Source organism: Ailuropoda melanoleuca, chromosome X, assembly GCF_002007445.2.
Source record: "Ailuropoda melanoleuca isolate Jingjing chromosome X, ASM200744v2, whole genome shotgun sequence".
Taxonomy (NCBI): Eukaryota; Metazoa; Chordata; class Mammalia; order Carnivora; family Ursidae; genus Ailuropoda; species Ailuropoda melanoleuca.
The window spans coordinates 112,334,898-112,362,625 of NC_048238.1; the positions used below are offsets into that span (position 1 = coordinate 112,334,898).

At 36.6% G+C, this 27,728-nt stretch overlaps 1 protein-coding gene across 1 annotated transcript; it reads right to left on the reverse strand.

The window, feature by feature from the left end:
* Positions 1–3,050: 3,050 nt before the first annotated feature.
* On the reverse strand, positions 3,051–27,211 carry CLIC2 (chloride intracellular channel 2). Its single transcript, XM_002930770.4, has 6 exons — positions 26,723–27,211; positions 15,721–15,830; positions 15,470–15,595; positions 6,046–6,152; positions 5,175–5,356; positions 3,051–4,198 (listed from the first exon to the last, which is right to left on the reverse strand). The coding sequence occupies exons 1-6, from the start codon at positions 26,753–26,755 to the stop codon at positions 4,037–4,039; spliced, it is 720 nt and encodes a 239-aa protein (XP_002930816.1). The 5' UTR covers positions 26,756–27,211; the 3' UTR covers positions 3,051–4,036.
* Between the last annotated feature and the right edge of the window lie 517 nt (positions 27,212–27,728).

A 27,728-nucleotide genomic window follows, 5' to 3' on the forward strand; every position in this document is an offset into this window, starting at 1 on the left:
TTGGTTTGTTTCCACCTTTTGGCTATTATAAATAATGCTGCTATGACCATTTGTGTACAAATGTTTGTTCGAACACGTTTTGAACTCTTTTGCCTTTAAACCTAGGAGTGGAATTCCTGAGTTCAATGGTGACTGTACGTTGAAAGCTTTGAGAAAATGCCAGACTGTTTTCCATAGTGGCTGCAATGTATGAGGGTTCTTATTTTTCCACATCTCCTCCAACACTTGTTATTTTCTGACCTTGTGATTCTAGACATCCTAGTGGGTGTGAAGCTGTGTAGCTCATTGTGGTTTTGATTCGCCTTTCCCTGAAGACTAATGACAACGTGTGTATTTTTACATTCTTATTGGCCATTTGTGTATCTTCCTTGAAGAAATGTAGACTCAGGTCCTTTCCCCACTTTTAAACTGGGTTATTTGTCTTTTTATTATTGAGTTGTAAGAGTTCTTTATATATTCTAAGTACAAGTCCTTTATCACATATATGATTTGTAAATATTTCTCCTGTTCTGTGTACCTTTTTTTGTACTTTCTTGAGGGTGTCCTTTGAAGCACAGAGTTTTAAATTTTGATGAAATAGAAATTATCTTTTTCCCCCTTTTGTTGCTTATGCTTCTGATGTCATGTCTAAGAGTACTTTGGCAAATCAAGGTCACGAAGTTTTACTCCTAGGCTTTCTTCTAAGATTTTTTTGTCGTTTTAACTCATACATTTAGGTCTATGCTCTATTTTGAATTAATTTTTATATATGCTGTGAGGTAGGGATCCAACTTCATTCTTTTGCGTATGGATATCTAGTGGTCCAAGCACCATTTGTTGGGAGAGGTTATTTCTTTCCCCTTTGAATGATTTTGGCACCCTTGTTGAAAATCAATTGACCACAGACCATGGGTTTATTTCTGGACTTTCAATTTTATTCCATTGGTTTATATGTCTAGTCTTATGCCAGTAACACATTGTCTTGATTATTGTAGCTTTGCAATAAGTTTTGAAATCAAGAAGTGTGAGTCCTCCTCCTGTGTTCTTTCCCAAGATTGTTTTGGTTATTTGGGGCCTCTTTTAATTCCATATGAATTTTAAGATCAGCTTGTTAATTTCTGCAAATAAAGCAGCTGGGATATTGATTGGGATTTTATTAAATTTATAGATCAATTTGAGGAGTGTATTCATCTTAATGGGATTAAGTTAAATTAAATTAAGTCTCCTAATGCTTGAACATAGGATGTTTTTTCATATATTTGGGTCTTTTAAAATTTCTCTTATCAATGTTTTTTAGTTTTCAGTTTACAAGTCTTACACTTCTTTGGTGAAGTTATTTCTAAGTATTTTATTCTTTTTGATGCTATTGTGAATGGAATTGTTTTCTTAATTTTTTCATATTGTTCATTGCAGGTGTATAAAAATACAACAGAGGCTATTTGTGGTGGATGTGATGGCTTCAGGGTTACTTTGTGGAATTGGAGCATTGGCCACGCAGGACCTCTGGACCCACGGTCCCAATGGAGTCGCCACGGTGCACTCCATGGCATCTGCAGGCAGTGTTCCTATGGAGACAAGCAGGCAACTGGGCTAGAGAGGGAAGTCATGATGACTGCATGAAAGGGGCTGGACCCATAAATATGCTAGCCCCACAGGCAACTATGACATATTTCCTACAGTTTTTATCAGCCTGTCCTTGCTCATTACAAAAGTTTGTGGTGCAGCATGAATGTGACAGAATACTTCCTGGGATTTGGTATTTTTTTCTTTTTTAAACGTATATTGATTGATGTTTGGGGATTTTCCTGCTTTAAGTTATGCTTCCCATGTGGTTTTAGTGCCATTTAGAATTTGTTTTTGTTGTTTGTATTGATTTTGGAGGAAACACTGAAAGACACAAACCAAGGCAGCCACTGTTGTCTTCATCAACCTGGAAGTCTGATTAGTCTTTAATAAAGTTTCCTAACTTAGAAAAATCAGATCCACTAGCCCCCACTTTGCTGAGATCACAAGGTATCATTTTCCTCACCTGAATAGCTTAAGACCTTCCCACCTTTGCTGATGACAAAACAGATTTTGGAGGTGGTCTTAGGTTGTAACTTGTATAAAAGAAAACCTATCTTCAGACACTGGGTAGTATACACTTACCTCTGTCCTTCTTATAAATAGCAGTATTTGTTTTAGGTTTTCGTTTTTCATTCCAGTTAGTTAACAGAGTGTTATATTAGTTTCAGGTGTACAATATAGTAATTTAACACTTCCATACACCACTTGGTGCTTATCACAAGTGCACTCCTTAATCCCCAACCCCTATTTCACCCATCCCCCCACCCACCTCCCCTTTGGTAACCATCACTGTGTTCTCTATAAATTAGAGTCTGTTTCTTGGTTTGCCTCTCTTTCTCTTTTTTTCCCTTTGATACTTTGTTTTGTTTCTTAAATTCCATATATGAGTGAAATCATATGGCATTTGTTTTTCTCTGACTTATTTTGCTTAGCATAATACTCTCTAGCTCCATCCACATTGTTGCAAAGGGCAAGAGCTCATTCTTTTTCATGGCTGAGTAATATTCCATTGTGTATACATCCCAAAACTTCTTTATCCATTCATCAGTTAATGATATTTGGGCTCTTTCCATAATTTTTCCATTGTTTGGATACTAACCCTTTATTAGATATGCCATTTGCAAAAATACGCTCTCCCATTCCGTAGGCTGCCTTTTAGTTTTATTGATTATTTCCTTTGCTGTGCAGAAGCTTTCTATTTTTATTAATTCCCAATAGTTTATTTTTGCTCTTGTTTCCCTTGCCTCAGGAGACATATCTAGAAAGAAGTTGCTATGGCTGATGTCAAAGGGTTACTGTCTGTGTTCTCCTCTAGGATTTTAATGGTTTCCCATCTTACATCCAATTTGCATTTATTTTTGTGTATGGTATAAGAAAGTGGTCCAGTTTCATTCTTCTGCATGTTGCTGCCCAGTTTTCCAACACAATTTGTTGAAGAGACTGTCTTTTTCCCATTGGATATTCTTTCCTGTTTTGTCAAAGTTTAATTGACCTAGAGTTGTGGGTTCATTTCCGGATTTTTTTATTCTGTTCCATTGATTATGGTGTCTTCATTTTTTGAGGCTGAACTGTGTTTCTCCTTTGAAGGAACAAGTTAAGTTCAGCTTTTGTTTTCAGATTTGAGTGATTTTATTTTAACATGTAAATTTGAGTACATATAGTAATAGAACATTTTAAATTCTATTCAAATCTTTGTCATTATTCTTTAAGGATAGTGTGCCTTATCTTTTTATGGACAGCAAGAAGACCTTTTTGTCAGTCAAATTTCTTAGTTTCCTTCTTATTTCTATGAAATAAAAGGTCCAATTTACTTTGAAACTTTACCTGATATTTGCTTCTGATCTTTTAAAAATTATTATTATGATTTATTTAATGAATACTTGCTCATTTAACAATATAATCTGATCATAAAGGTCATATTCTCATCTCTGACTATGAGGCAGTCATATTTCTAGGTGTTTAATGCCATTCTAATACCAGTTGGTCTTGCTCTCTTTTTAGAGCTGATTTAAAAAATCGTTCTTTTAGGTTTGCCCCTCTGATATACTTACTCTCTGATTTTATTATTCATATCAGAAATAAACTCACCCATGTATTAAACTAACAAAAATGTAAAGCTGTTTTAATGATTTAAATGGAAATTTTTCTAAGGTCGTGGCTCTTTTTATGTCATTTGTAACTCCAGCCATCTGTTGAGCTTACATATGATGCATTCTAATAATTCAATTAAGTAGCAAAAGATCATGATACTTTCCATGTGATTTAAGATTGCAGTGGTTATGCATGGGAATAAAGAAAATTAAGTGAAAATATAAAGAACTTTAAAATACACGATGAGAAGATAGTTTAGACTGACTAGATACAGAAAATACAGCATTCTTTTCATAAGAGATTTGGATAGAGGAAACAGTATTTTCCATTTCTTATTTCCAAAAACCTTTATAATATGATAATAAGTGAAAAGAGAGCTTTTTCTACTGAAAGGGCTGTCCTAACTCTTCTGTTTAGCCACACTTGCATAGGTATTTTCAATTTCTTTGTCTTCAGGACATGTGTGGGTAAATTCTTCACGGGCATAAGCATTGTGAAGATAGCGCCAGACTCCTGAGAATTCTGCTGGAATGTCAAAGTCACGGTACTTCTTGGCTGCAACCTAGGGTTTTGGGGAAAAAAAACAGTTGATAGTAAAAGGCATCAGTGACATGCCTAGTGTGTAGAAACATACCTCAAAAGTCAAGATCATTAAGGACATGTTATCTTTTTTTTTAAAAAAAAGATTTTATTTATTTATTCGACAGAGATAGAGACAGCCAGCGAGAGAGGGAACACAAGCAGGGGGAGCGGGAGAGGAAGAAGCAGGCTCCCAGCGGAGCAGGGAGCCCAATGCAGGGCTCGATCCCAGGACACTGGGGTCACGCCCTGAGCTGAAGGGAGACGCTTAACGACTGAGCCACCCAGGCGCCCCAGGACATGTTATCTACACAAAAACAAACTTAAAGAATCTTGGACTCACTACTTAAATGTTTTGTTTTACAAATGTAGACAAAGCTATATGTATGCAATGACATTTATATTTATGTTGTATTTAATTATTAATATGTTTAGAAGAAAGCACAAAAAAAGAGCACATATTTCTCCACTAGACTAAGAGTTTGCTTAGGGTCCCAACTATGTGTCATTTCTTTATGTATTCTGTGTGTCTGGCATAGGATCTGAGACAGAATAAGTTCTGTTCAATAAGAATTTATTAAATTAATGATTAAATCATCATAAAATTATTAGTAGCTCACATTATTTATCTTTTGCTATGATTCAGACACTGTTCTAAGCATTGTACATGCCTTAATTTAATTTTCTCAACAACTCCATGAAATGGGTAATATTACCCTTGTTTTATAGATAGGACAGTGGAAAACACCTTCTGATTTTGGAAGAAACAAGAAGTTTTTATGGTTCCCAGAGAAGATCATTATGGATTTTTCCTCTGGGGAGAAAAAGGAGATATATACTATGCATACTGATGATGACAAAGCCATCATATAACAATCTCACACTAAATAGTCACTGTGTTTCATGCTGGCAATCCCAAACCCCTCCCAGACCATTTAGCGTGCCCTACAAAGACTTACTTTAATAATGTTCAGTTTGGGTAACAAGCTGCAGTCAGCCAGTGTCAGCTGATCCCCATCCAAGAACAATCTTCTGGAAACTGTGAGTTCTTCCGCACTGTCTGGATCAATTTCATCCAGAAGCGGTGTGTTTAAGTAGTCATCCAGACGTTTAAATTCTCTGAGCAGAGATTTTTCAAAATCTGATGTAAAGAAATCATAGGGTTACTAATGTTTTGTCTTCATGACTGAATACATTCTCAATATGCTTTTTACACATTTCGACATCTCTATCTATACACATTGCTTACACTGGCCCTTCAAGATCTAAATAGTTAACTAGAACTCTTAACTACCCACTGATAAGACAGGGTCAGATGTTTAATTAAATGGTGAGTAAAAATATTTTTGGACTTTTCTTGAGAAAGTGCATTCGGAGGAGAATCAAAGAAAGAAAAAGTCGTATATATTATTACTACCGCGGAAGAGTCAGAAGTGGAATCACAGACTAATAGCTCTCATGACTCAGAAGATAGTAGACCTATTCAAGAATGTTTGTGGGAAATGGTGGATGCTATGGTTTCAGAAACCTTAAAGGTACACAGGACTGGGAAAGTTGGGAGGCTAAAAAATATAGTCCGGCAGTTAGTTCACTCCTGGCACATCAATGCTCTAAGTGAGCTAAGTTCGTAATTGCTCTATTGAATCTTGGGTTCTAAATTTAAATAAAACTTCATGCAAAGGAATTTCAAAGGAGAGAAGAAAGAATCAGAGGAAGAGTGTATTCCCCAACATATACTACATATTCAGGAGAATCCTATTTTAGCTGAGTGAGACTGTGAGAGTCAGCAAATGTGTGAAAGAAACAGAAATTTGAATAAAGGTGTCTTACTCTTATTTGCTTCTTTTTGCGTATTTTTAATGTATGCAGAAAACTTGGCAAAGAGGTTACAGCCCACATCAAAAGACTCCTTGTTCTTGGGACTCAGGTGAGGATACCTTAAAAAGAAACATCACTCTATGATTATTCACACATAACAAGTCAGAGACCAAGTGTCCTAGCTTGCACTCTACTGAGAATGGACATTTTGGAAAATTGTGCTGGAAACGGAAGGTCCTGGAATTTCTCACTGGAAATACGTATTTTTTCCCAATATCAGAATACTTAAGTTTCTAAAGTTCAGTGGGAAACCGGTTGTGGGGAATTCAAAGCTCATTAACTTGTAGAAAAAGTGTTTTAAATGGTAGTTAGCTCCCCCGTACTTGCTCTTAAAAGCCTATTTGGCAGAGGATATGTTGGTAATACATTTTCAAACATAAGTTGTAGGAAAAACATGGTTTAAATTATTGTAACTTAAATAAAAATGAAGGAATAAAGAGGATAGAGAGGATGGGAAAAGGTAGCCAAGGTGGCCTCTCCTTAATAATACAAAGTTCATTTAGCATAATAAAATAAAACGATGTAATAATGTAATTCACCACATTAAGAAATTAAATACCAGGGGCGCCTGGGTGGCACAGCGGTTAAGCGTCTGCCTTCGGCTCAGGGCGTGATCCCGGCGTTCTGGGATCGAGCCCCACATCAGGCTCCTCCGCTATGAGCCTGCTTCTTCCTCTCCCATTCCCCCTGCTTGTGTTCCCTCTCTCACTGGCTGTCTCTATCTCTGTCGAATAAATAAATAAAATCTTTAAAAAAAAAGAAATTAAATACCATATGATCATGAATAAATGCAGAAAAAGAGTTCAATGAAGACCAATTCCTATTCGTAAAAAAACCCCACTAGCAGCTAGAAATGGTCAGGACACTTAGTCATCTTCCTAGATTCCTCTCTTCTCTCCATCCCCATATTTGATCCATTAGCAATTCTAGCCAGCTTACCTTTCAAATGTGCCCAAGGGAGGTGGGTGGGGAATGGGCTAGATGGGTGATGGGCATTTAGGAGGTCAATGGGTGAGCGCTGGGTGTTGTATGTAAGTGATGAATCACGGAATTCTACTCCTGAAACCAATATTGCACTGTATGTTAACTAACTAGAATTTAAATACACATTTGAAAAAAAAAAAAAACCCCAAATGTACCCAGAATCTATGTACTTCTCAGCAGCTCCACTGCCCCTTCCTGGTCCAAAGCTTATACTGCTGCAACAGCTTCTTGGCTATTCTCCCCACTCCCCTTCTTGTCCCCCACACTTCTAGACTATTTTCTACCTGCTGCCAGAGCAATCATGTTAAAATGTAAGTCATATCATGTCTCCCCCCTACTTATTACCCGGCAATGTCTCCATCTGATTCAGACTCAGACCCCAAGTCCTTGCAGTAGTCTATGAGGACTGATGTGATCTGACCCCATCTTAACACTCTGCTCTCATTTCCTCCTACTCTTCCCCACTCACGGAACTTATCTCCCTCATGTTCTTCAAATAGGCATGACGAGTTTCCACCCCAAGGGCTTTTTCACTTTGCCCTTAAATGGGTGATTTCCCTCATATATGCACATGACCTGCTCCCCCTCTTCTTTCAGATCTTGCTTTTATAATCCCTTCCTAAGTGAGGCCTTCTCTGCCCACCCTATCTAACATTGCAGCCTTAACACTTGCCACTTCCCTCCCTTGTTTTGTTTGTTCGTAGTATTTAGCATCATATACAGTAGCTTGTTTTGCTTTTTAATCTTGCTCATTTATTGATTTCCCCAACTAGAATGTAAGGTCTACCAGGGCAGAGTGTTTTTGCCTGGTTTAATCACTGGTGTGTCCCAAGGGCCTAGAATAGTATCTGACACTTACTAAGTATACAGTAAATATTTGTTGAATGATTTAACTAATTAATTAATTTCCTTAACTTGATAAAATGTATCCATCAAAAACCTTTAGTAAGCACCATATTAAATGGTGAAATGTTAGAACTATTTCCCTTAAAATAAGTACAGGATAAGAACAATCATTATCACTGCTTCTCTTCAACATTGCCCTGAATGCACTAACAAGTGAGACAAAAAACATTCTAAATGGTGACTTTAAAACCATTTACACTAGACAAGATAGAACCTACAATTGCTTTTATAGTAGACATTGTTTTTGAGCTTCTAGCAAGTTGAGAAAGACAACATAAAGCACTAGTATAATTATTGGAAGAGAAGCAGCAATATAATTGTATACCTAGAAAACCCAAGAAAGTATAGGAAAAATTACTAGAATTAATGAGATATTTTGGTAAGGTGGCTAATACAAGTTAAACATTAAAAAAATAAGTTTTCCATGCTAACAATAACCAGATAGAAATGGATATTAGTAGCATATTCCATTTACAATAGTGATAAAAGTACAAAATATTTAGAAATAACTTAATAGAAAAGGTAGAGATTGATAACCCAATGTAAATCGGTAGATGAACGGGTAAAGGAGATGTGGTGCTTATATACAATGGAATATTATTCATACATAAAAAAAGAAGGAAATCCTGCCATTTGTGACATGAATGGACCTTGAGGACATTATTCTAAGTGAGATAAGTCAGACAGAGAAAGACAAATGCTGTATGATCTCACTTATATGTGGAATCTAAAAAACAAAAGTCATAAAAAAGGAGTAAAATGATAGTTACTGGAAGTACCTTGGTGGGGGGATTGGGGAGCTATTGTTTAAATGTTAAAAACTTGCAACTAGTAGGTAAATATGCACAGCATAGTGATTATAGTCAAGACTATATTATAAACTTCAAAGTTGCTAAGAGACAAGATCTTAATTGTTCTCACCGCAAAAAAGAAATAATAATTATGTAATATGATAGAGATTTTAGCTAACTCTACAGTGGGTATCATATTGCAATACATAAATATTAAATCAACATGTACACCTTGAACTTACACAGTGTTATATGACAATTATATCTCAAAAATAATGAGATGGTACCCAAACAAATACACAAATCATGTTCTCTGATGGGAATCATTTGTATCATAAAAATGAAATTTCTTCAAATAGTAATATAAATCAGTGCAATTTCTATTAAAATCCTAATTTTTTAAAAAATGAGATAAAATTCACATAACATAAAACCACTTAGGCTATTCTATTTATTTTTTTATTTTTTAATGATTTTTTTTTATTATATTATGTTAGTCACCATACAGTACATCCCCAGATTCCGATGTAAAGTTTGATGCTTCATTAGTTGCGTATAACACCCAGTGCACCATGCAATACATGCCCTTCTTACTACCCATCACCAGCCTATCCCATTCCCCCACCCCCTCCCCTCTGAAGCCCTCAGTTTGTTTCTCATAGTCCGTAGTCTCTCATGATTCATTCCCCCTTCTGATTACCCCCCCTTTCTTTATCCCTTTCTACCCCTACTGATCATCCTAGTTCTTATGTTCCATAGATGAGAGAAATCATAAGCTATTTTAAAATGTACAATTCAGTAGCTTTAATACAGCCACAGTATTGTGCAACAATCACTTCTATCTAGTTCCCATTAAACAGTTATTCCCCATTCACTCCTCCTCTCAGCCCCTGGAACCACTAATCTTTCTGTGTCTATGAATTTGCTTATCCTGGACATTTTATGTAAATGGCATCACACAGTATGTGGCCTGTTGTGTTTGGCTTCTTTCCCTTAGTGTGATGGTCAAGGTTCACTCATATTCTAGTACGTACCCTACTTCATTCACTTCTTATGGCTGAATAATATTTCTTTGTATGGATAGACCATATTTTCTCTATGGAATAATCGGTTGATGGATATTTGTGTTGTTTTCATCTTTTGGTTAGTGTAAATAGTGCTACAAACATTGTGTACATGTTTTGTTTGAATACCTATTTTCAGTTCTTTTGAGTGTACACCTAGGAGTGGAAGTGCTGGGTCATATGAGAATGCTATGTTGAAATTTTTGAGTAACTGTCAATCTTTTTTCTGCGTTGGCAGAATGTCTACCAGCAATGTATGAGAATTCCAATTTCTCCACATCTTCATCAGCACTTGTTATTTTCTGTTTTCTTTATGATAGTCATCTTGGTGGCTTTGAAGTGTTATCTCATTGTGGTTTTGATTTGCATTTCCCGTATGACCAAGGATGTTATGCATCTTTACATGTGCTCATTAGCCATTTGCATATATCCTCTAGAGAAATGTCTACATAAGTCCTCCGTCGATTTTTAAATTAGGTTGTTTGCCTTTCTGTTGTTGAATTGAAAGAGGTCTTTATATATTCTGGATGCTAGACCTTTATCAGATACATGATTCAGAAATACTATCTCCCGTTTTGTGGGTTATCTTTTCATTCCTTTGATAGTGTTCTTTGATGCACAAAAGGTTTTAATTTGACAAACTCTAATTTCTCTATTTTTTCTTTTGTTGCTTAAACATTTGGTGTCATATCTAAGATTCTATTGCCAAATCCAAGGTCCTGAAGATTTACACATGTTTTCTTCTAAGAGTTTTATAGTTTTAGCCCATACATATAGTTCTTTGATATACTTTGAGTTAATTTTTGTTTATGGTATGCAGTAAGGGTCTAACTTTATTCTCTTGCATGGACTATCTAGTTGTCCCAGCACCATTTCTTGGAGAGACTATTCTTCCCCTATTGAATGGTTTTGGCACTCTTGAAAATCAATTGACCATAGATGTATGGGTTTATTTCTGGACTCTTAACTCCCCTCCATTAAGTCTATTCTTATGCAAGCACTGCACTGTTTTGATTAGTGTACATTTGTAGTAAGTTTTGAAATCAGGAAGTGTGAGCCCTCCAAATTTGTTTGTCTTTATCAAGACTATTTTGGCTATTTATGGTCTCTTGCCATTCCGTATGAATTTGAGAATTGGCTTTTTCATTTCTGCAAAAAAAAATGGAATTTTTATTGTGGTTGCACTGAATTAGTAGATCCCTTTGGGGAATATTTCTATCTATCTTAATAATATTAAGTCTTCTAGTCCACAAGCATGGGATGGTTGTATGGGTTGAATTGTGTCCCCCAACATAGATATGTTGAAGTCCTAACCAGTACTTTCTTTTTTTTAAAAAAAGATTTATTTATTTATTTGAGGGGGGAAAGGCAGGGAGAATCTTCAATCAGACTCCCCATTGAGCAGAGACCCCAATGGATGCAGGGGTCAATCTCACAAGCTATGAGATCATGACCTGAGCTAAAACCAAGAGTCAGATGCTCGACGAACTGAGGCACCCAGGCACCCCAACTCCAGTACTTTCTAATGTAACCTTATTTTGAAATAGTATTGTTACAGATGTAATTAGTTAAGACAAGGCCATACTGGAGTAAGGCAGGTCCATTAATCCAAAACGACTGATGTCCTTAAAAAAGAACATCTTTTGAAAAGACAGAGGTATGGAGAAAATGTCATGTGAAGATGGAGGATTGGGGTTCTGGATCTACAAGTCAAGGAACACCAATGACTGCTGGAAAAACTAGAACCTAGGAAAAGGCAAGGAAGGATATTTTTCTTAAAGGTTTCAGAGGGAGTATGACTCTGCTGATACTTTGACTTCACACTTCTAGCCCTCAGAACTATAAGAAAAATTTCTGTTCTAAGCCACCCAATTTATGACACTTTGTTATGGCAACCCTAAGAAACTAATATAAATGTCCATTTTTTAAGTCTTCTTTAATTTATTTCAGCAATGGTCTGTGGTTTTCAGCAGAGAAATTTTTCTCCTCCTTCCTTAAGTTTATTCCAAAGTATGTTGTTATTTTTGATACTGTTGAAAATGGAATTGTTTTCTTAATTTACTTTTTGGAGTATTCGTTGATAGTGCAAAGAAATACAACTGATTTTTGTATGTTGACTGTATCCTTCAATTGCATGGAATTTGTTTATGAGTTCTAGTAGTATTTTAGTGGATTTTAAAGGATTTTCTATATGAAAAATCATGCCATCTGCAAATAGAAATAGTTTTACTTCTTCTTTACCATTTTGAATACTTTTTATTTATTTTTCTTGCATAACTGCTCTGGATAGAACTTCCCATACAATGTTGAAGTGTCAGAAATGGCATCTTTGTGTTGTTCCTAATCCTAGAGGGAAAATTTTCAATCCTTCACCATTAAGTATGATGTTATCTGTGGGTTTTTAATAGATGCCATTTATTGGGTTGAAGAAATTCCCTTCTATTCCTAGTTTGTTGAATATTATCATGAAATGGTGTCAGATTTTGTCAAAATATTTTTGCATTGAGATGAGTATGTGCTTCCCTCCTTTACTGCTGCTTTTTATTTCTTCACATGACTTTGAGTTACTGTCTAGTGGCCTCGCATTTATGCCTGAAGGACTCCCTATAGCATTTCCTGTAGAGTAGGTCTACTAGCAACAAAATTCCTCAGTTTTTATTCATATGGAATGTCTTAACTTCTCTTTCATTTTTGAAGGGTAGTTTTGCCTGGTATGGAATTCTTGGTTGACTTTTATTCCTTCAGCACTTTATTTTATTTTGTTTTTTAAAGGTTTATTTATTTATCTGAGAGAGAAAGAAAGAGAGTGATTTGAGAGAGAAAGGGAGAGAGAGAGAGAATGCAGTGGGGAGGAGCAGAGAGAGAGAGAGACTTAAGCAGACCCCTGACCTGGGGCTCGACCTCATGACCCCAAGATCAGGACCTGAGAGATAATTCTTTCTCTGCCTTCTGGCCTCCATGGTTGCTGATGAAAACTCATCTGTTAATCTTATTGAGGATCCCTTCTGCAAGATGAGTCATTTTCTCTTGCTGCATTCAAGCCTCTGTCTTTGGCTTTAGCTCTAGGTAATTTGATTATAATGTATCCTGCTGTTGATCTGTGTTTATTCCACTTGGAATTCATTGACTTCCTTAGATGTATAGATAAATGTATTTAATTAAATTTGGGAAGTTTTCAGCTATTATTCCTTCAAACATTTTTCTGTCTCTTGGTCCCTATTCTCTCTTTCTGGGACTCCCATTATGTGTGTCTTGTTACATTTGATGGTATTCTGCTGGTATATTAGATTCTGCTCATTTTCTTCCTTTTCCTCAGACTGGATAATCTCAATTGACTTATGTTCACTTTTGCATATTATTTCTTTTATCTGTTCAAATCTGTTGAAACCCTCTAGTGAATTGTTCATTTTAGTTATTGTACTTTTCAACTCCAGAATTTCTATTTGGTTCCTTTTAAAAATTTCTATCTTTTTATTGATATTCTCTCTATGTTGAGGTTGCTCTAGTTTCTTTTAGTTCTTTGTCTATGGTTTTCTTTAGCTTTCTAAACAAACTTTACACAGTTGATGTAAAGTATTTGTCTATTAAATCAAGTATCTGGGTTTTCTCAGGGACAGTTTCTATTAATTTCTTTTTTCTCTGTGAATGGGCCATACTTTCTTGTTTCTTGACATGAATTTTCTTTTTTTCTTGAAAACTGGATACTTGAACATTGTAATGTAGAAACTCTGACAATCAGATTCTCCCATATTCCCCAGGATTTGTTGTTGCTGCTTATTGTAGGTATCGTTTATTTGTTTGGTGAATTTCCTGAAGTAACTTTGTAAAGTCTGTGTTCTTTGTTGTGTGGGACCACTGAAATCTTTGTTTCATTATCTTTGTTTGGTTATTGATTTAACAGATTTCATTAAATTCCTGGAACCAAAACAAACAAACAAACCAACCAAGAAAGAAAAGGTCTCCCAGTGTTTGCAGTCTTGCTCTGAGTTGGGGCACTCCTTCAATGCTTATTAATGCAGTTTACAATTTAACCTTCAATTTCTGCTTGCATAGTGTCTGACGTTCAGTCAGAAGTAAGAGTTTAAGATCTTCTCAGGTCTTTTCTGAGCATAGGTCTAAACCTGGACATGTGGATGGACTTCTAGAGTCTCTAGAATATATGAAAACATTTTTGAAGCCCTTATTGCCCTAAGTATCCCCCAAACATCCCAACCTGTTTCTTCCCAGGCTTTTCAGTTTGTCTATCGCTTTCCCCACATGCTATCCCTTGCCCCACGTAGCAGTGGCTAATACAACTGCCTTTAAATGCCTTCCATGAATGCCATCAAGGAAGTTGCCTCAGCCCTGGGGAAGCTCTAAAGTAGGTGAAAAAAGACAACCTTCGAGCCAATCCTTCAGGGTGCCACCAGGCCAAACCACATATCCATAGTTATTTGAGAACAAAGCCCATATTATGTCCTCTGCTATCAGCAACCTGCACCTACAATGTGGACTGCTATCTTTAAGGTTGATCTATGTGTCTATTTTTTTTTTAATTTTCAAATTTCTTTTTTTAAGGTTCTAATTTAAATTCTAGTTAGCTAACATATAGTGTAATATCGGTTTCAGGAGTAGAATTTAGTGATTCCTCACTTACATATAATACCCAGTGCTCATTACACAAATGCCCTCCTTAATACCCATCATTTTGTGTCTGTACCATACTGTCTTGATCTCTACAACTTTGTAGTATAACTTGAAATCTGAAATTGTGATGCCTCCAGAAATAGACATATAAATACAGAGTACAAACTGCTGGTTGCCAGAGGGGAGGGGAGGATGGGTAAAATGGGTGAAAGGAATTGGGAGGTACGGCCTTCTAGTTATGGAATGAATAAGTCATGGGAATAAAAGGCACAGCATACAGAATATAAAAATACTTTGGGGGTGCCTGGGTGGCTTAGTTGGTTAAAGCATCCAACTCTTGGTTTTGGCTCAGGTCATGATCTCAAGGTTGTGAGATCAAGTCCTTGGTGGAGCTTCCCACTCAGCAGGGAGTCTGCTTGGGATTCTCTCTCCTGTCCTTCTGCCCTTCCCCCTGCTTGCTCTCTCTCTCTAAAATAAATAAATGAAATCTTTAAAAAATACTTTGAAATGTTACATCTAACGTTTTCATGTATTTGAAGTTGAAGGGGGAAGTTTATGCGTAATAGACATTGTATTTCCCAACCTGCAGATCTTAGAAATCAGACTGGATCAAAGGCTATTTCAAAACTGAAGATCTCATGAGGCTCTACAATAAAACAAGTCTAATTTCTGTCAGTATAAATGCCCCCAAACTTCATTATGGCTGGAACTCCTTGCCTTTCCCAGGTTTCCAAATCTATCCTTTGCCCTTTCCTAATACATTACTTACATCTCATAAAGTTTTAATAGCTTTACATATATTAAATAAGTAATTCTGTAGTAAAGTTTTGTAATCATGTATAGAGTAATCATGGGGATCTTTGCAAACCTTTCTAGAAAAACAACAAAAGAGAGGTCCAACAGTGAAAAAAAGTTAGATATCTAGAAGTAAGAATCCTCAATCTGCAATATAGGGCAATAAAATAGATTTTCTCAAAAACAATAATATTGTGTAGAATGCTGTACCTTGGAGGAGCCAATGTTTGCTCTAGAAACTCCTCAATTTTAATGAAGTCTGTTTTCAACTCCTTGTTATACACCAGGAAGGGAGGATTGGCACCTGGGGCTAAGTCTTTCAGCTCTTCAGGCTTTCTATGATTATTGAAAATAAGCAGAGTTAGGCCTCTAGATAAAGTACACATTATAGAAACACAAACATTATATTGGTGTCTACTGATTTCAATCTCCAGAATGAAACATGTCCTGATTTCTCTTACCTGGTCATGTCAACAGTAGTCACATTGAATTTAACTCCTTTAAGCCAGAGGATCATAAAAAGGCGTTGGCAAAAGGGACAGTTTCCAATACTCTCCCCATCACTTCCGGCCTGTTAAGATAAAGGAAGGCCTCATTCATTCATTTGCTCAAGTATGTATTGAGTGCCTACTGGGAAATGAGCCAGGTGCTAGAGACAAAATTGGAAGCCCTTAATCTTATGGATCCTACCACTTGTGGGCAGACAGAGATAATGAATCAAATAAGTTTATTGTATTTAAAATGACAAGTGTAATGAGTATATAATAATAGTTAATTTTATATATTACCAGAATTTATATAACCATTTCCTATTGATGGTCATTTCAGGTATTCCAAAATTTTTGCTATGCTAAATACTTCAGCAGCAAATATTTCTGGGCATATAATTTATTCAATTTCTGAGATTATATCATTAGAATTAATATTCAAAATGAGAATGTTGAAAAAAAAGTAAGTGCATTTTCCATTTCAATAGATTCTGCCAAATTTCCTTCCTGAAAGGCATTTTCCATATGTTTATTGCAATTTGATTTCCTTATTTTGTGAAGTGTTTGTTCATGACAAATTTTCATTTTCTCTATCAAAGTGATATTTTCCTTATTGATTTGAAAAATTTATTTGTATACTAAAGATATTAACACTTTTTGATACACATTACATGTAACTTAAAACATGGTTTATGTAAAAATTAGATTTTACATGAAATCTATTACTCAGTCTGGTTTTTCTGATCTCCTTATACTGCCATTATATACATTGAGATTACAAAAAACAAAAACAAAGAACAAAAAACCAACCTTTCTTATTTTATTATAAAGATGTTCTTTTGTGTTTTCTTTTGGTACCTCTATGCTTTCAGTTTTGGCATTTGTTTCATCTATTTGGAATTTATTTTGGCACCAGGAGTATATTGGGACTAGCTTATGTACTTAAATTTTTAAAAAATGGTTAATAGTTGTTTTAACAACATTCAATTAAATATCTATCCGTTGACCAGCATTATCCTGATGCCAAAACCAGACAAAGACACTACAGAAGAAGGAAACTACAGGCCAATATCCCTGATGAACATAGATGCAAAAGTCCTCAACAAAATACTAACAAATAGCATTCAACAATACATTAAGAGGACAATTCACCATAATCAAGTGGGATTTATTCCAGGGATGCAAGGATGGTTTAAAATTCATGAATCAATCAATGTGATATAGGATATTAACACAAGAAAGGATAAAAACCCCATGACTATTTCAATAGATCAGAAAAACTATTTGACAAAATACAACATCAATTCATGATAAAAACTCTCAACAAAGTTGGTTTGGAGGGAACATATTTCAACATAATAAAGGTTATATATGAAAAACTCACAGCTAACATCATAATCAATGGTCAAAACTGAAAGCTTTTCCCCTAAGATCAGGAACAAGACAAGGATGTCCACTCTCAGCACTTTTATTCAACATAGTACTGGAAGTCCTAGCTGTAGCAATCAGACAAGAAAAAGAAATAAAAGCCACCCAAATTGATAAAGAAGAAGCAAAACTGTTTGCAGATGACATAATACTCTATGTGGAAAACTCTAAAGACTCCACCAAAAAACTATTAGAACTAATAAATGAATTCAGCAAAGATTCAGGGTACAAAATTAATATACAGAAATCTGTTGCATTTCTATACACCAATAACGCAGTAGCAGAAATAGAAATTAAGAAAACAATCCCATTTACAATTCACAAAAAAAAAACCTAGCTGGGATGCTTGGGTGGCTCAGTCAGTTGAGTGTCCAACTTTTGATCTCAGCTCAAGTCTTGATCTCAGGGTCGTGAGTTCAAGCCCCATGTTGGGCTCTATGCTGGGTGTGGAGCCTACTTAAAAAAAAAAATACCCGGGAATAAATTTCACCAAGGAGGTGAATGACCTGTACTCTGAAAACTATAAGACAATGACGAAAGAAATTAAAGATGACACAAAGAAATGGAAAGATATAATGTACTCATAGATTGGCAGAACTAATATTGTTAAAATTTGTTAAAATGTCCGCTGTATGCAAAGCAATCTACAGATTCAATGCAATCTTTATCAGATGCTAGTGGCATTTTTCATAGAACTGGAACAAATAATTAGAAAGTTTGTATGGAATCACAGAAGACCCAGAATAGCCAAAGCAATCTTGAAAAAGAACAGAGCCACAGGTATCATGCTCCGATTGCAAACTATACTACAAGACTATCTTATCAAACCAGTATGGTACTGGAACAAGAATAGACACACACACAGATCAATGGAAAAAGATAGCCCAGAAATAAACCCATGCTTATATGGTCAGTTAATCTGTGACAAAGGAGGCTAGAATATCCAACGGGGAAAAAGAAGTCTTTTCAATAAACGGTGCTGGGAAACTTGACAGCTAAAAAATGCAAAGGAATGAAACTGGACCACTTCTTTTTTTTTCTTTTTTTTTTTAAAGATTTTATTTATTTATTTGACAGAGATAGAGACAGCCAGCGAGAGAGTGAACACAAGCAGGGGGAGTGGGAGAGGAAGAAGCAGGCTCATAGCAGAGGAGCCTGACGTGGGGCTCGATCCCATAACGCCGGGATCACGCCCTGAGCCGAAGGCAGACGCTCAACCGCTGTGCCACCCAGGCGCCCCTGGACCACTTCTTTTTTACACCATACACAAAAATAAACTCAAAATGGATTAAAAGCCTAAATGTAGGACCTACAACCATAAAATTCCTTAAAAAATAGAGGCACTAATCTCTTGGACATCAACTTTAGCAACATATTTATATCTATGTCTCCTGAGGCAAGAAAAACAAACAAAAATAAGCTCTTGGGACTACATCAAAATGAAAAGCTTTTGCACAGCAAAAGAAACTTTTAACAAAACAAAAAGGCAGCCTCCTGAATGAGAAAAGATATTTGCAAATAATATATCTCATTAGGGGGTAATAACCAAAATATGTTAAGAACTTATACAACTGGGGTGCCTGAGTGGCTCAGATGGCTAAGCGTCTACCTTCTGCTCAGGTCATGATCCTGTCCCGAGATCAAGCACCCTGACGGGCTCCCTTCTCAGTGAGGAGCCTGCTTCTCCCTCTGCCCCTCACCCCGCTCCTGCACTCTCTCTCACTCTCTCTCCCTTCTCTCTCTCTCTCAAATAAATAAAATCTATAAAACAGAACTTACACAACTGAACACCAAAAAATCCTGAATAATCGGTTTAAAAATGAAGACTTGAATAGGCAATTTTCCAAAGAAGACATCCAGAGGGCCGAGAGACACATGAAAAGATACTCAACATCACTCATCATCAGGGAAATGCAAATCAAACGCACAATCATATATCCCTTCACACAAGTCAGAATGGCTAGTATCAAAAGATAATAAATAACAAGTGTTGGAGAAAAGGGAACCCTCACGTATCTTCAGGGGGAATGTAAATTAGTCCAAGTACTGTGGAAAACAGCATGGAGTTTCCTCAAAAAATTAGAAATAGACATACCATATGATCTAGTAATTCCACTACTGGGTATTTACCCAAAGAAAATGAAAACACTAATTTGAAAAGATATATGCACCCCTGTGATTATTGGAGCACTATTTACAAGAGCCAAGATATGAAAGTAACCCGTGTCTACCAATAGATTAATAGAATATTACTCAGGCGTAAAACGAATGAGATTTTATCATTTGTGACAACATAGATGGACCTAGAAGGTATTATGGTAAGTGAAATAAGTTAGACAGAGAAAGACAAATACCATATGGTTTCACTTATATGTGGCATCTAAAACACAAAACAGGAAGCAAGTAAACAAACAAAAGCCCCAAACAAACCCAATCTCTAAATATAGAGAACAAACTACTGGTTGCCAGAGGGGAGGTGGGTGGGGGTGGGCAAAATAGACAAAGAGAAAGAAATTTAAAAGACTGATTATACCAAGTATCATCAGGAATGTGGAGCAACTGGAACTGATACACTGTGGTTGGGAGTGTAAAATGAGACAAGTGGTTTTTAAAGAGTTTGTCAAAGTTAAAAAATATACCTACCATATGACCCATTAATTCTAATCCTAGGTATTTACCCAAAAGAAGTGAAAGCATCTGGCCATAGAAAGGCTTGTACATGAACGTTTTTAACAACTTTATTCATAGTAGCCAAAAAACTGGAAACAACCCAAATATTCTTCAGTGGGTAGATGGATAAACAAATATCCTACATCTATACAATAGAGTACTTCAGCAATAAAAAGGAATGAGATATTGATGCACATAACAATATGGGAAATCTCAAAATAATTATGCTGAGTGAAAGAAGCCAGACAAAAGTACATATGATTCAATCATATGATTCAATCAAGTACAGTATGATTCAATCTATAGAAAATCCTAGAAAATAGAAACCAATCTATTCCAACAGAAGGCAGATCAGTGATTTTCTGGAAGGGAGTATTGGGGATCAGTGGGGAAGGCTGACTGAAAAGAGACACAAAGGAACTTTCTGAGGTAATAGAAATTTTCTATATTTTGATTGGGGTTGTGGTTGCATGTGCATAAGTATTTGTCAAAAGTCATTGGATTGTGCACTTAAAAGAGGTACATCTTATTTTATGTGAATTATACATCAATAAAGTGCATTAAAATATAAAAGTTCAAAAAGTAGAATAATCCCGCCTATAATATCATGCAGGCATTGCAGAAGTTGCAGTGACAAGGTTAGGGCCTGACCATGGAAGGGGAAGAACAAGATCAGTGGAAGAGAAGAAATCAAGAATCTGAGAGGTCAGAGTACTGGAAGAGTTATCTGTGTAGATATTAAAATCACCAAGAATTATGATAGGAATAGTGTTGGAGAGAATGACAATGATCCAGATGCTAAAAATCCTCAAGAAATAGGGGAGAGTGCTTGGAAGACTACCATAACAAGGAAGGGTAGTGGGTGGTTTAGTCTGATTTTATGAGATTCAACCTACATATTTTTTTGGATGGGGGAGGTGGAATGGTCTGAAAACAGGAATGAGGAGCAAGGATACCTAAAGGATTACTACCTTATTTCCAGGCTCAATGGTGAGAAGAATGAGGAAGAAAAGGTAGCCACTTCTTGAGAGGGCTATGGCTGATGCGGTGTCTTGCGGGAAATCCAGGTTTTAGACACTTCAATCTCAGCATGTCCCAAACTGGATTCTTCCTTTTTCTTTATTCCACTCACTGACCTACTCTTTCTTTAGAGCTCCTAATCCTGTGAATGACGTGAATGACACTGCTATCTGCTATGGACCGAATTGTATTCCCCCGGAGTTATATTTTAAAACTTAACCTTCAACGTGGTACTATTTGGAGGCAAGGCCTTTGGGAAGTAATTAGGTTTATATGAGGTCATGAGGATGGGGTCCTCATGATGGGATTAAAGCCCTTAAAAGAAGAGACCAGGAAGCTTTCTTTCTCCTCTCCTCCTCTTTCTCTCTGCCCACCATGCAAGGACACTGAGAAAGCAATCATCTATAAGCCAGGAAGAGAGTTCTTACCAGAACCTGACCATGCTGGCACCTTAATCTTGAACATCCATCCAGTAGAACTTTGAGAAGATAAATATCTGTTGTTTAAGCCACCAAGTCTCTGGTATTTGTTATGGCAGCCTGAGCAGACAAGACACTACCTACTGAGTTGCCCAAATTAGAAACTTGAGGATAATCTTTTTGCTTCACTCCCAAATTGAATTCAACACTAATTCTTGACAGTTTTACCTATGAATATCTCCAAATAAGTTTAGTTCTTTCATTTGCCATGGCTATTACATCATTCATTCATTCAATATTTACTTGATGCTTACTATCTGTCCGACACTGTTAGGTGCTAGCTACCCAAGTCCAAGCCATCAGCATATCTCATCTGTTGAATCTATCTATCTATCTATCATCTATCTATCTATCTATCTATCATCTATCTATCTATCATCTATCTATCTATCTATCTATCTATCTATCTATCTATCTATGCTTTTGCCTCAGTCTGTAGAAGAAAGTAAAGGGTACTTTTCACCTTACAGCAGCTCTGTCATTTCTAGCAATGTTAAGGTCCCAGAATCCCTGGGCATAATCTTACTTTTTTGGACAAATTTTCCTTTTCCTGGCAATGGACACAACAGAGGAAATGACGGTTACTGTTGTTCTTTTGTGATGTCAGGGAGTGAAGAACTATGGGAATAGGCACCCAACCTAAACAGCTGTGTTTCTTTTGTAACGGAAGTCAAACTAAGGATCCAATCAGAACTGGGGCTAGTGAGTAGACACATGATTATGGGTGGGAGGCAGGAAGAAGAACAGAGTCTGATAATAGATACAGCAGGAAGGGTGGATCACCTTTGGCAAAAGGAAAGGCAAAACACTGAGATGTGGGGGAAATACAGTCAAGTTTTACAGGAAAACTGAGGGTTTTTTTTTTCCTGTTTATAATATGCTGATTTAAAGTGCCATCACGGAAAATTTTAGGATGTAAATTCCCTAGCCTGATTAATGAATTACCACCTCTTAAGTATATTTAGCTGGCAAGGACAGAATGTGGTCATTCACAAAAACAACTTTTTTGTGTTTATGATCTAAGTTTCTAAACATGGAAAATAATAATAGTTACAATATCTGACATTTATTGAGTGTTTACTCTGTTAACAACTATGGTGTTTTACGTATTTGTTTTATTTAATCCTCACAGTGAAGATGATCCCATGAGGTAGGCTCTGTTAACACTTTTGTTTTACAGATGAGCTTTGTTTGAGGCTCAGAGAAGCTGACTTGTTCAAGTACACTCAGCTAGACAAGAGCTGATGACCTATATCCTCTTCTCATGTAGCAGGTCCAGGACTGTCTACTCCAAAACCCAAACTCTTAAACACTGTTTTCTCCCATCTAATACTTTTGTTGATTAAAAAAATTAATCAGTTTTTATGATTGTCTTTATGATAGTTCTAAGAGAGTTTGAAGATGGTCTGAAAATTCAGAGAAATTTTTTCCACATAGATAAAATGTTTTTGTTTTTATTGTTGTTAGGGTTAGGGTATATGCCTTGTATTTTGCCGTTCAGAGACCTCTCCAGAGAATAAAATCCCAGACTTCTGCTGGGGTTAGGGTTAAGGTTAGGGGTTAGGGGTTAGGAATTAGGGGTTAGGTTAGGGCTTGGGTATGTGCCTGGTATTTTGCCATTCAGAGACCTCTTCAGAAGGTTAGGGTTATGGTTAGTTTTAGGGTTAGGGATTACAGTTAGGAGTTATGGGTTATAGATCAGGGTTGGGGTATGTGTCAGGTATCCTGCCATTCAGAGACCTTTCCTAAGAATAAAACCCCACACTTCTGCTGGGATGAGAATAAACATGGCAACCATCTATCAAGCTGAGGCAAGGAGGGGATTCGGGGTTCTAAACACACTTTAAATAGATATTCAATTGATTTTTCTGTTTTTATCTCTACCCTCACACCCATTTTCAGAAATACTACCAATTCTTCTTTTTTTTTAGAGAGAGAGACAGAGAGAGAGAGAATGAGAGAGGGTTAGGAGGGAGGGAGGGAGGGGAGAGGGGGACAGGGAGAGGGACAGAGAGAATTTTAAGCAAGCTTCATGCCCAGTGTGGAGCCCAACACGGAGCTCAATCTCACAACCCTGGGACCATGACCTGAGCCAAAATCAAGAGTCAAATGCTTAACCAAATGAGCCACCCAGGTGCTCCAAATACTACCAATTCTTAAATGTTTAGGGTCATCTCTAGGAAAACTAGGCTGCTTCTCAACTTTTCATATAATGTGTTCAGTAAGCCATTTTCTCAGATCAAGGGTTAGGGTTAGGGTATGTGCCTGGTATTTTCCAGATCAGAGACCTCTCCAGAGTGTGAGGGTTAGTGTTAGGTTTACAGTTAGGGTCAATTTCAAGGATTAGGTTTAGGGGTTAGTGGTTAGGGGTTAGGGTTAGAGTTAGGGTTTTGGTGAGGTTAGCATTGGACCAGGGTTAGTGCTAGGGTTAGGGATAAAGTTGGGGTTACGGTTTAGGGCTTAGTAGTCGGGGTTTAGGGTATGTGCCTGATACCCTGCAGTTTTAAGATTTCTCCTGAGAATTAACTCCATGTGTTCTGGGATGAGAATAAACATGGCAACCATCTACCCAGTTGAGGAAAGGAGGGTATTTGGGACTCTAAATACTCTTTAATTAGATGCCAGTTGATTTTTCTGTTTTTATCTCTACATTCACACCCATATTCAGTAATACTATAAATTCTTAAATGTTTGGGGTCTTTTCCACGTTAATTAGACTGTTTCTCAGTTTTTCTTATCATGTGTTTTGTAAGCCACTTTCTCAGACCATATTTTAGGGTTAGGTTAGGATTAGTGTACGTGCCTGTATTTTTTAGTTCAGCCACCTCTGCAGATGGTTAGGGATTTAGGGTTAGGGGTTTGGGTTTATGGTATGAGATAATGTGGCTTTGACACATTCAGAATTTTGGCCCAAATGTTAAGTTCTATAACTTTATGTAAAAATCTTTATTTTATAATGTTTGGTAGAGAACACAAAATCTATTTAAAAATGAACAACAAACCAGTAAGATAAAGTCTGCATTTAGAGAAGATAAAATGCATGTTAGAAAATCCTTTGTTCTTAGTTCATGGTTAAAAATCTTGCCAAAGTCATTCAGAGCTGAAAGGCATTGTTTTCACTGATTACATTAAAACACATTGGTGGTGTCATATAAATTCTTCTGTTTTTGTGTGATATAAATTCTTAATTGCCTCAGGAAAGTGCTTAATCTCTTGTATGTGTCCTATCGGTAATATGGGGAAGAAGTTGTGGTAGGGTTTTTAAGCCACGGCCAGAGGTAGCTGGGGAAATCACAGACTCCTTTAATCTTTAGAAAGAAACTGCATAATCTGTAATGATATACCATTGATAAAGAACAGTGCTTTATAAACTTACTCATTAACATTTTTCACACCTCTCAATCCTTATGTCCCATCTCCATATTTTCTGTGAAACTTCTAGAGTTCTATGGAACACGTCTTAAAGCAAAGCAAAACAAAAACCTGGACCAGATGATACTCAGGGTTCTTTCAGAAAATGTATAATTTGTATCAATTAGATAAGCTTACATCTAAAGGATTCCATCTGATGAAATTCTGGAAAAATTTACTAAAAAGTTTGCCAAATTGAAAACAGTTGAATAAGATTAGACATAACTATTTTAAAAATTTGGAATCCTAGCCTTGCCATTCACTAGCTACGTGACCCTGGACAAAGTTACTTAGATACTCTTTGCTTTACTTTCTGTATCCATAATATAGGGTTAATAATAAACCACTTAACACAATGCCTACCATATAGTAAGTACTCAATATACAATTAGTTATTTTAACCTTAAATTTATTTAATTCAACATTTGTTCCTCCAATGTGTGATTCACTAACTTCTCCTGTCTAGATTACTACCCAAATATGGGAATTCTATGAAGATGAACACATAGATAAATGCCAACAACTAGTTAGGGGAATTTGATTGGATTGAATGAGTAGTTTAGACTAATGGAACACTTTAGTTGCCCTATGAAGAGACATTACCTCTGGTTTGAAATTGGTAGATGTAAAAAGCCAGTTAGGAAATTAAGGCTTATTAATATTGTGTCTGAGCAGTCACATGTTTTGCTAAAATCCAGAGATAAGAGAAGTGGCTCTTATGCCACATATTCCAACACTTATTTGGATGGTTTTGCTATGCAGGAATTCAAGGATCACTCTCCTATAATGTTGAAAAGGCAGGTTGATTATATCCTTTGTGTATATATGTTACCAGTTGTTAAATATTTTTAAACGATTGTGAAAGTATTACTTTGACTAACAGATGTTTAAACTAGCATTTCATAAACATACATTAGTTTATGTCTTTGTAAGTCATCAATAGACATATAGCTTTAGAGGGAAGTTACTTAAACCTTACTGCCGTAGCTTACTTACCTAGAGATGAGGACAACAGTATTACTATACTGACAAGTACTACTAATATATTGTTAGGACTAAATGAGGTACTATATGTAAATATGTGTAATATATGTGAAGTGTTTAGAAAAGGGCCAAACATGATATGAAAGTTTGTTATGATTATTATCATCCTGGATACTCCCAGTAGTCAGGGAAAATATAGAAGAAAAAAATAGTTAATATAAGCAAAAGTTTGGGAAACTGTAATTTCTCCTTGGAATAACCTATACAAAATTATTATTTTTCTTGATGAGTTAATTTAGAAACACATGTTCCTTTCTCCTGGCTTAGGGGTTTTCCAAAGGGCTTTTCAGAAAAGTTAAGGCATTACAAGAAAAGCCCCAAGGCAGACCATAAAGAGGAAACACAACATTCTAAAATGCCTCCTCCTCACACAGACTCCTGGGTGTTTTCTCCCATAGTATCCATGTGACTCCACTGTGATCTTCATCTATTGCAGGAGAATTTTAGAAAGCTCTATTTGGGCTATGCGTAGGATTGGGGCTCTCAGCCCATTCTCTGCCCTCTCCTCTCCCCATTTAGGCCTTCCAAAACCTATCTCATAAAACACAGATTGCAAGAGCTAGAAAGCCCTTAAAGATCATTTTGTCAGGCTCCTTCATTGTACAGATGAAGAAACAAAGGTCCAGAGGGAGGGAGAGATTTGTCCAAAGTTACACAGGAAGCCGCCAAGAATATAATTTAGTTGTTCTGACTACCAACTAGTCTAGTGCTCTTTCCACAATATCTCTTTGCCTTTTTCAAATAACATGTTTTCCTATTGTCATTTAACAACAGCCAGGCATACATCGAGTACTCAGAGGAGGAATATAATTACAAAATTATTTCTTATCTCTAGCCCAAATATTGACTTCTTTTTAGAATCTGAGGCACGGTGTCAAGAAATAATACACTCCATATGCCATTATTATAGCTAGAAAACTTACCTTCACGAAAAGCTCAATTTCAGGATCTGCCATCTTTCTGTTTTTACTACCAGTTGTCAGCCCCCTGCCTCTTGCAGAGTTCACAGTACTCGTGCACTATTTTCTTCCAGTTTTATCCAAAGGCTCAGATAAAGTTGGTGCTTTAAGAGGAGAGTCCAGCTTGTAGTAGACTGAGTCAGAGCTGGGGGCCAGTCTCTCTTCTCAGGAGGTGGGGTACAGAGAATTCTAGATGCTTGAGAGCAGCTCTTGAATTCGTTTTCCTTCTTCCTCTTGACTTAACATTTGAATCAAGGAGGAGCTGAAGGGGTGTGTGTAAACTGGTTGGCTACAAAGGTGGGGGTGTTTCCAGAAAGACTTCAGTGCCATGAGTCAGCATAGGAAAAACACATACACACAAGCACACACATGCCGCGCTGGCTTCTATATATCAAGCAGACCAGATGTTCTTCTCTAGAGCCTCCTTTTGAGTCCTGGGCTTCATGCCCAGAAAATGGCCTCTTATTGCTGTTCCTGTAAACTGACAGCAGCAAAAAGCTTTTCCAGGAAAAGGGCCAGAAATGACTTGGGTTGTATCATTGAAAAGGATGTTTATCTAATGATATTGTCTAAAAGGGGGTTTTAAAAAAGTGTACTTCATCAAATGTCTCCACCCCCAATTCTACTGCTCACACAGATTTCCTTTCTGAATTATAACTTTCACTTCTCTTCTATAACCAGGGAATGTTCACTGGTTTGGTTGAGTCCGGGGGGCATCCTTCGCATGGCCCATCTCATTCTTATTTCTGGGAAATCTGCAGTGGGACAGATCACTTCCTGGTTTTGGTATCTGTACCGGAAACCACAAGCAGTTCTATCTCTGCTTGTCAGCCCTGGGAGAAGCAAGAATTTATCCAAACTGACACTTGGTGTCTGTAGTGTTTCTGGCAGTTGTATTTTTTGCCTGCCAGGATGAGGGTGGGGGGAGGGGCTGGATTAATACACCTCTTTGGAACAAGAGTCTCTTTGC

Bases quoted from the DNA above. Each gene is read 5' to 3' on its own strand.
- CLIC2 (XM_002930770.4), bottom strand. From the start codon at position 26,755: ATGGCAGATCCTGAAATTGAGCTTTTCGTGAAG. The intron at 15,596-15,720 runs GTAAGAGAAATC...CAATAATCATAG, and splicing joins ACTACTGTTGACATGACCAG to AAAGCCTGAAGAGCTGAAAG. The intron at 4,199-5,174 runs GTAAGTCTTTGT...CCAAAACCCTAG, and splicing joins CCAAACTGAACATTATTAAA to GTTGCAGCCAAGAAGTACCG.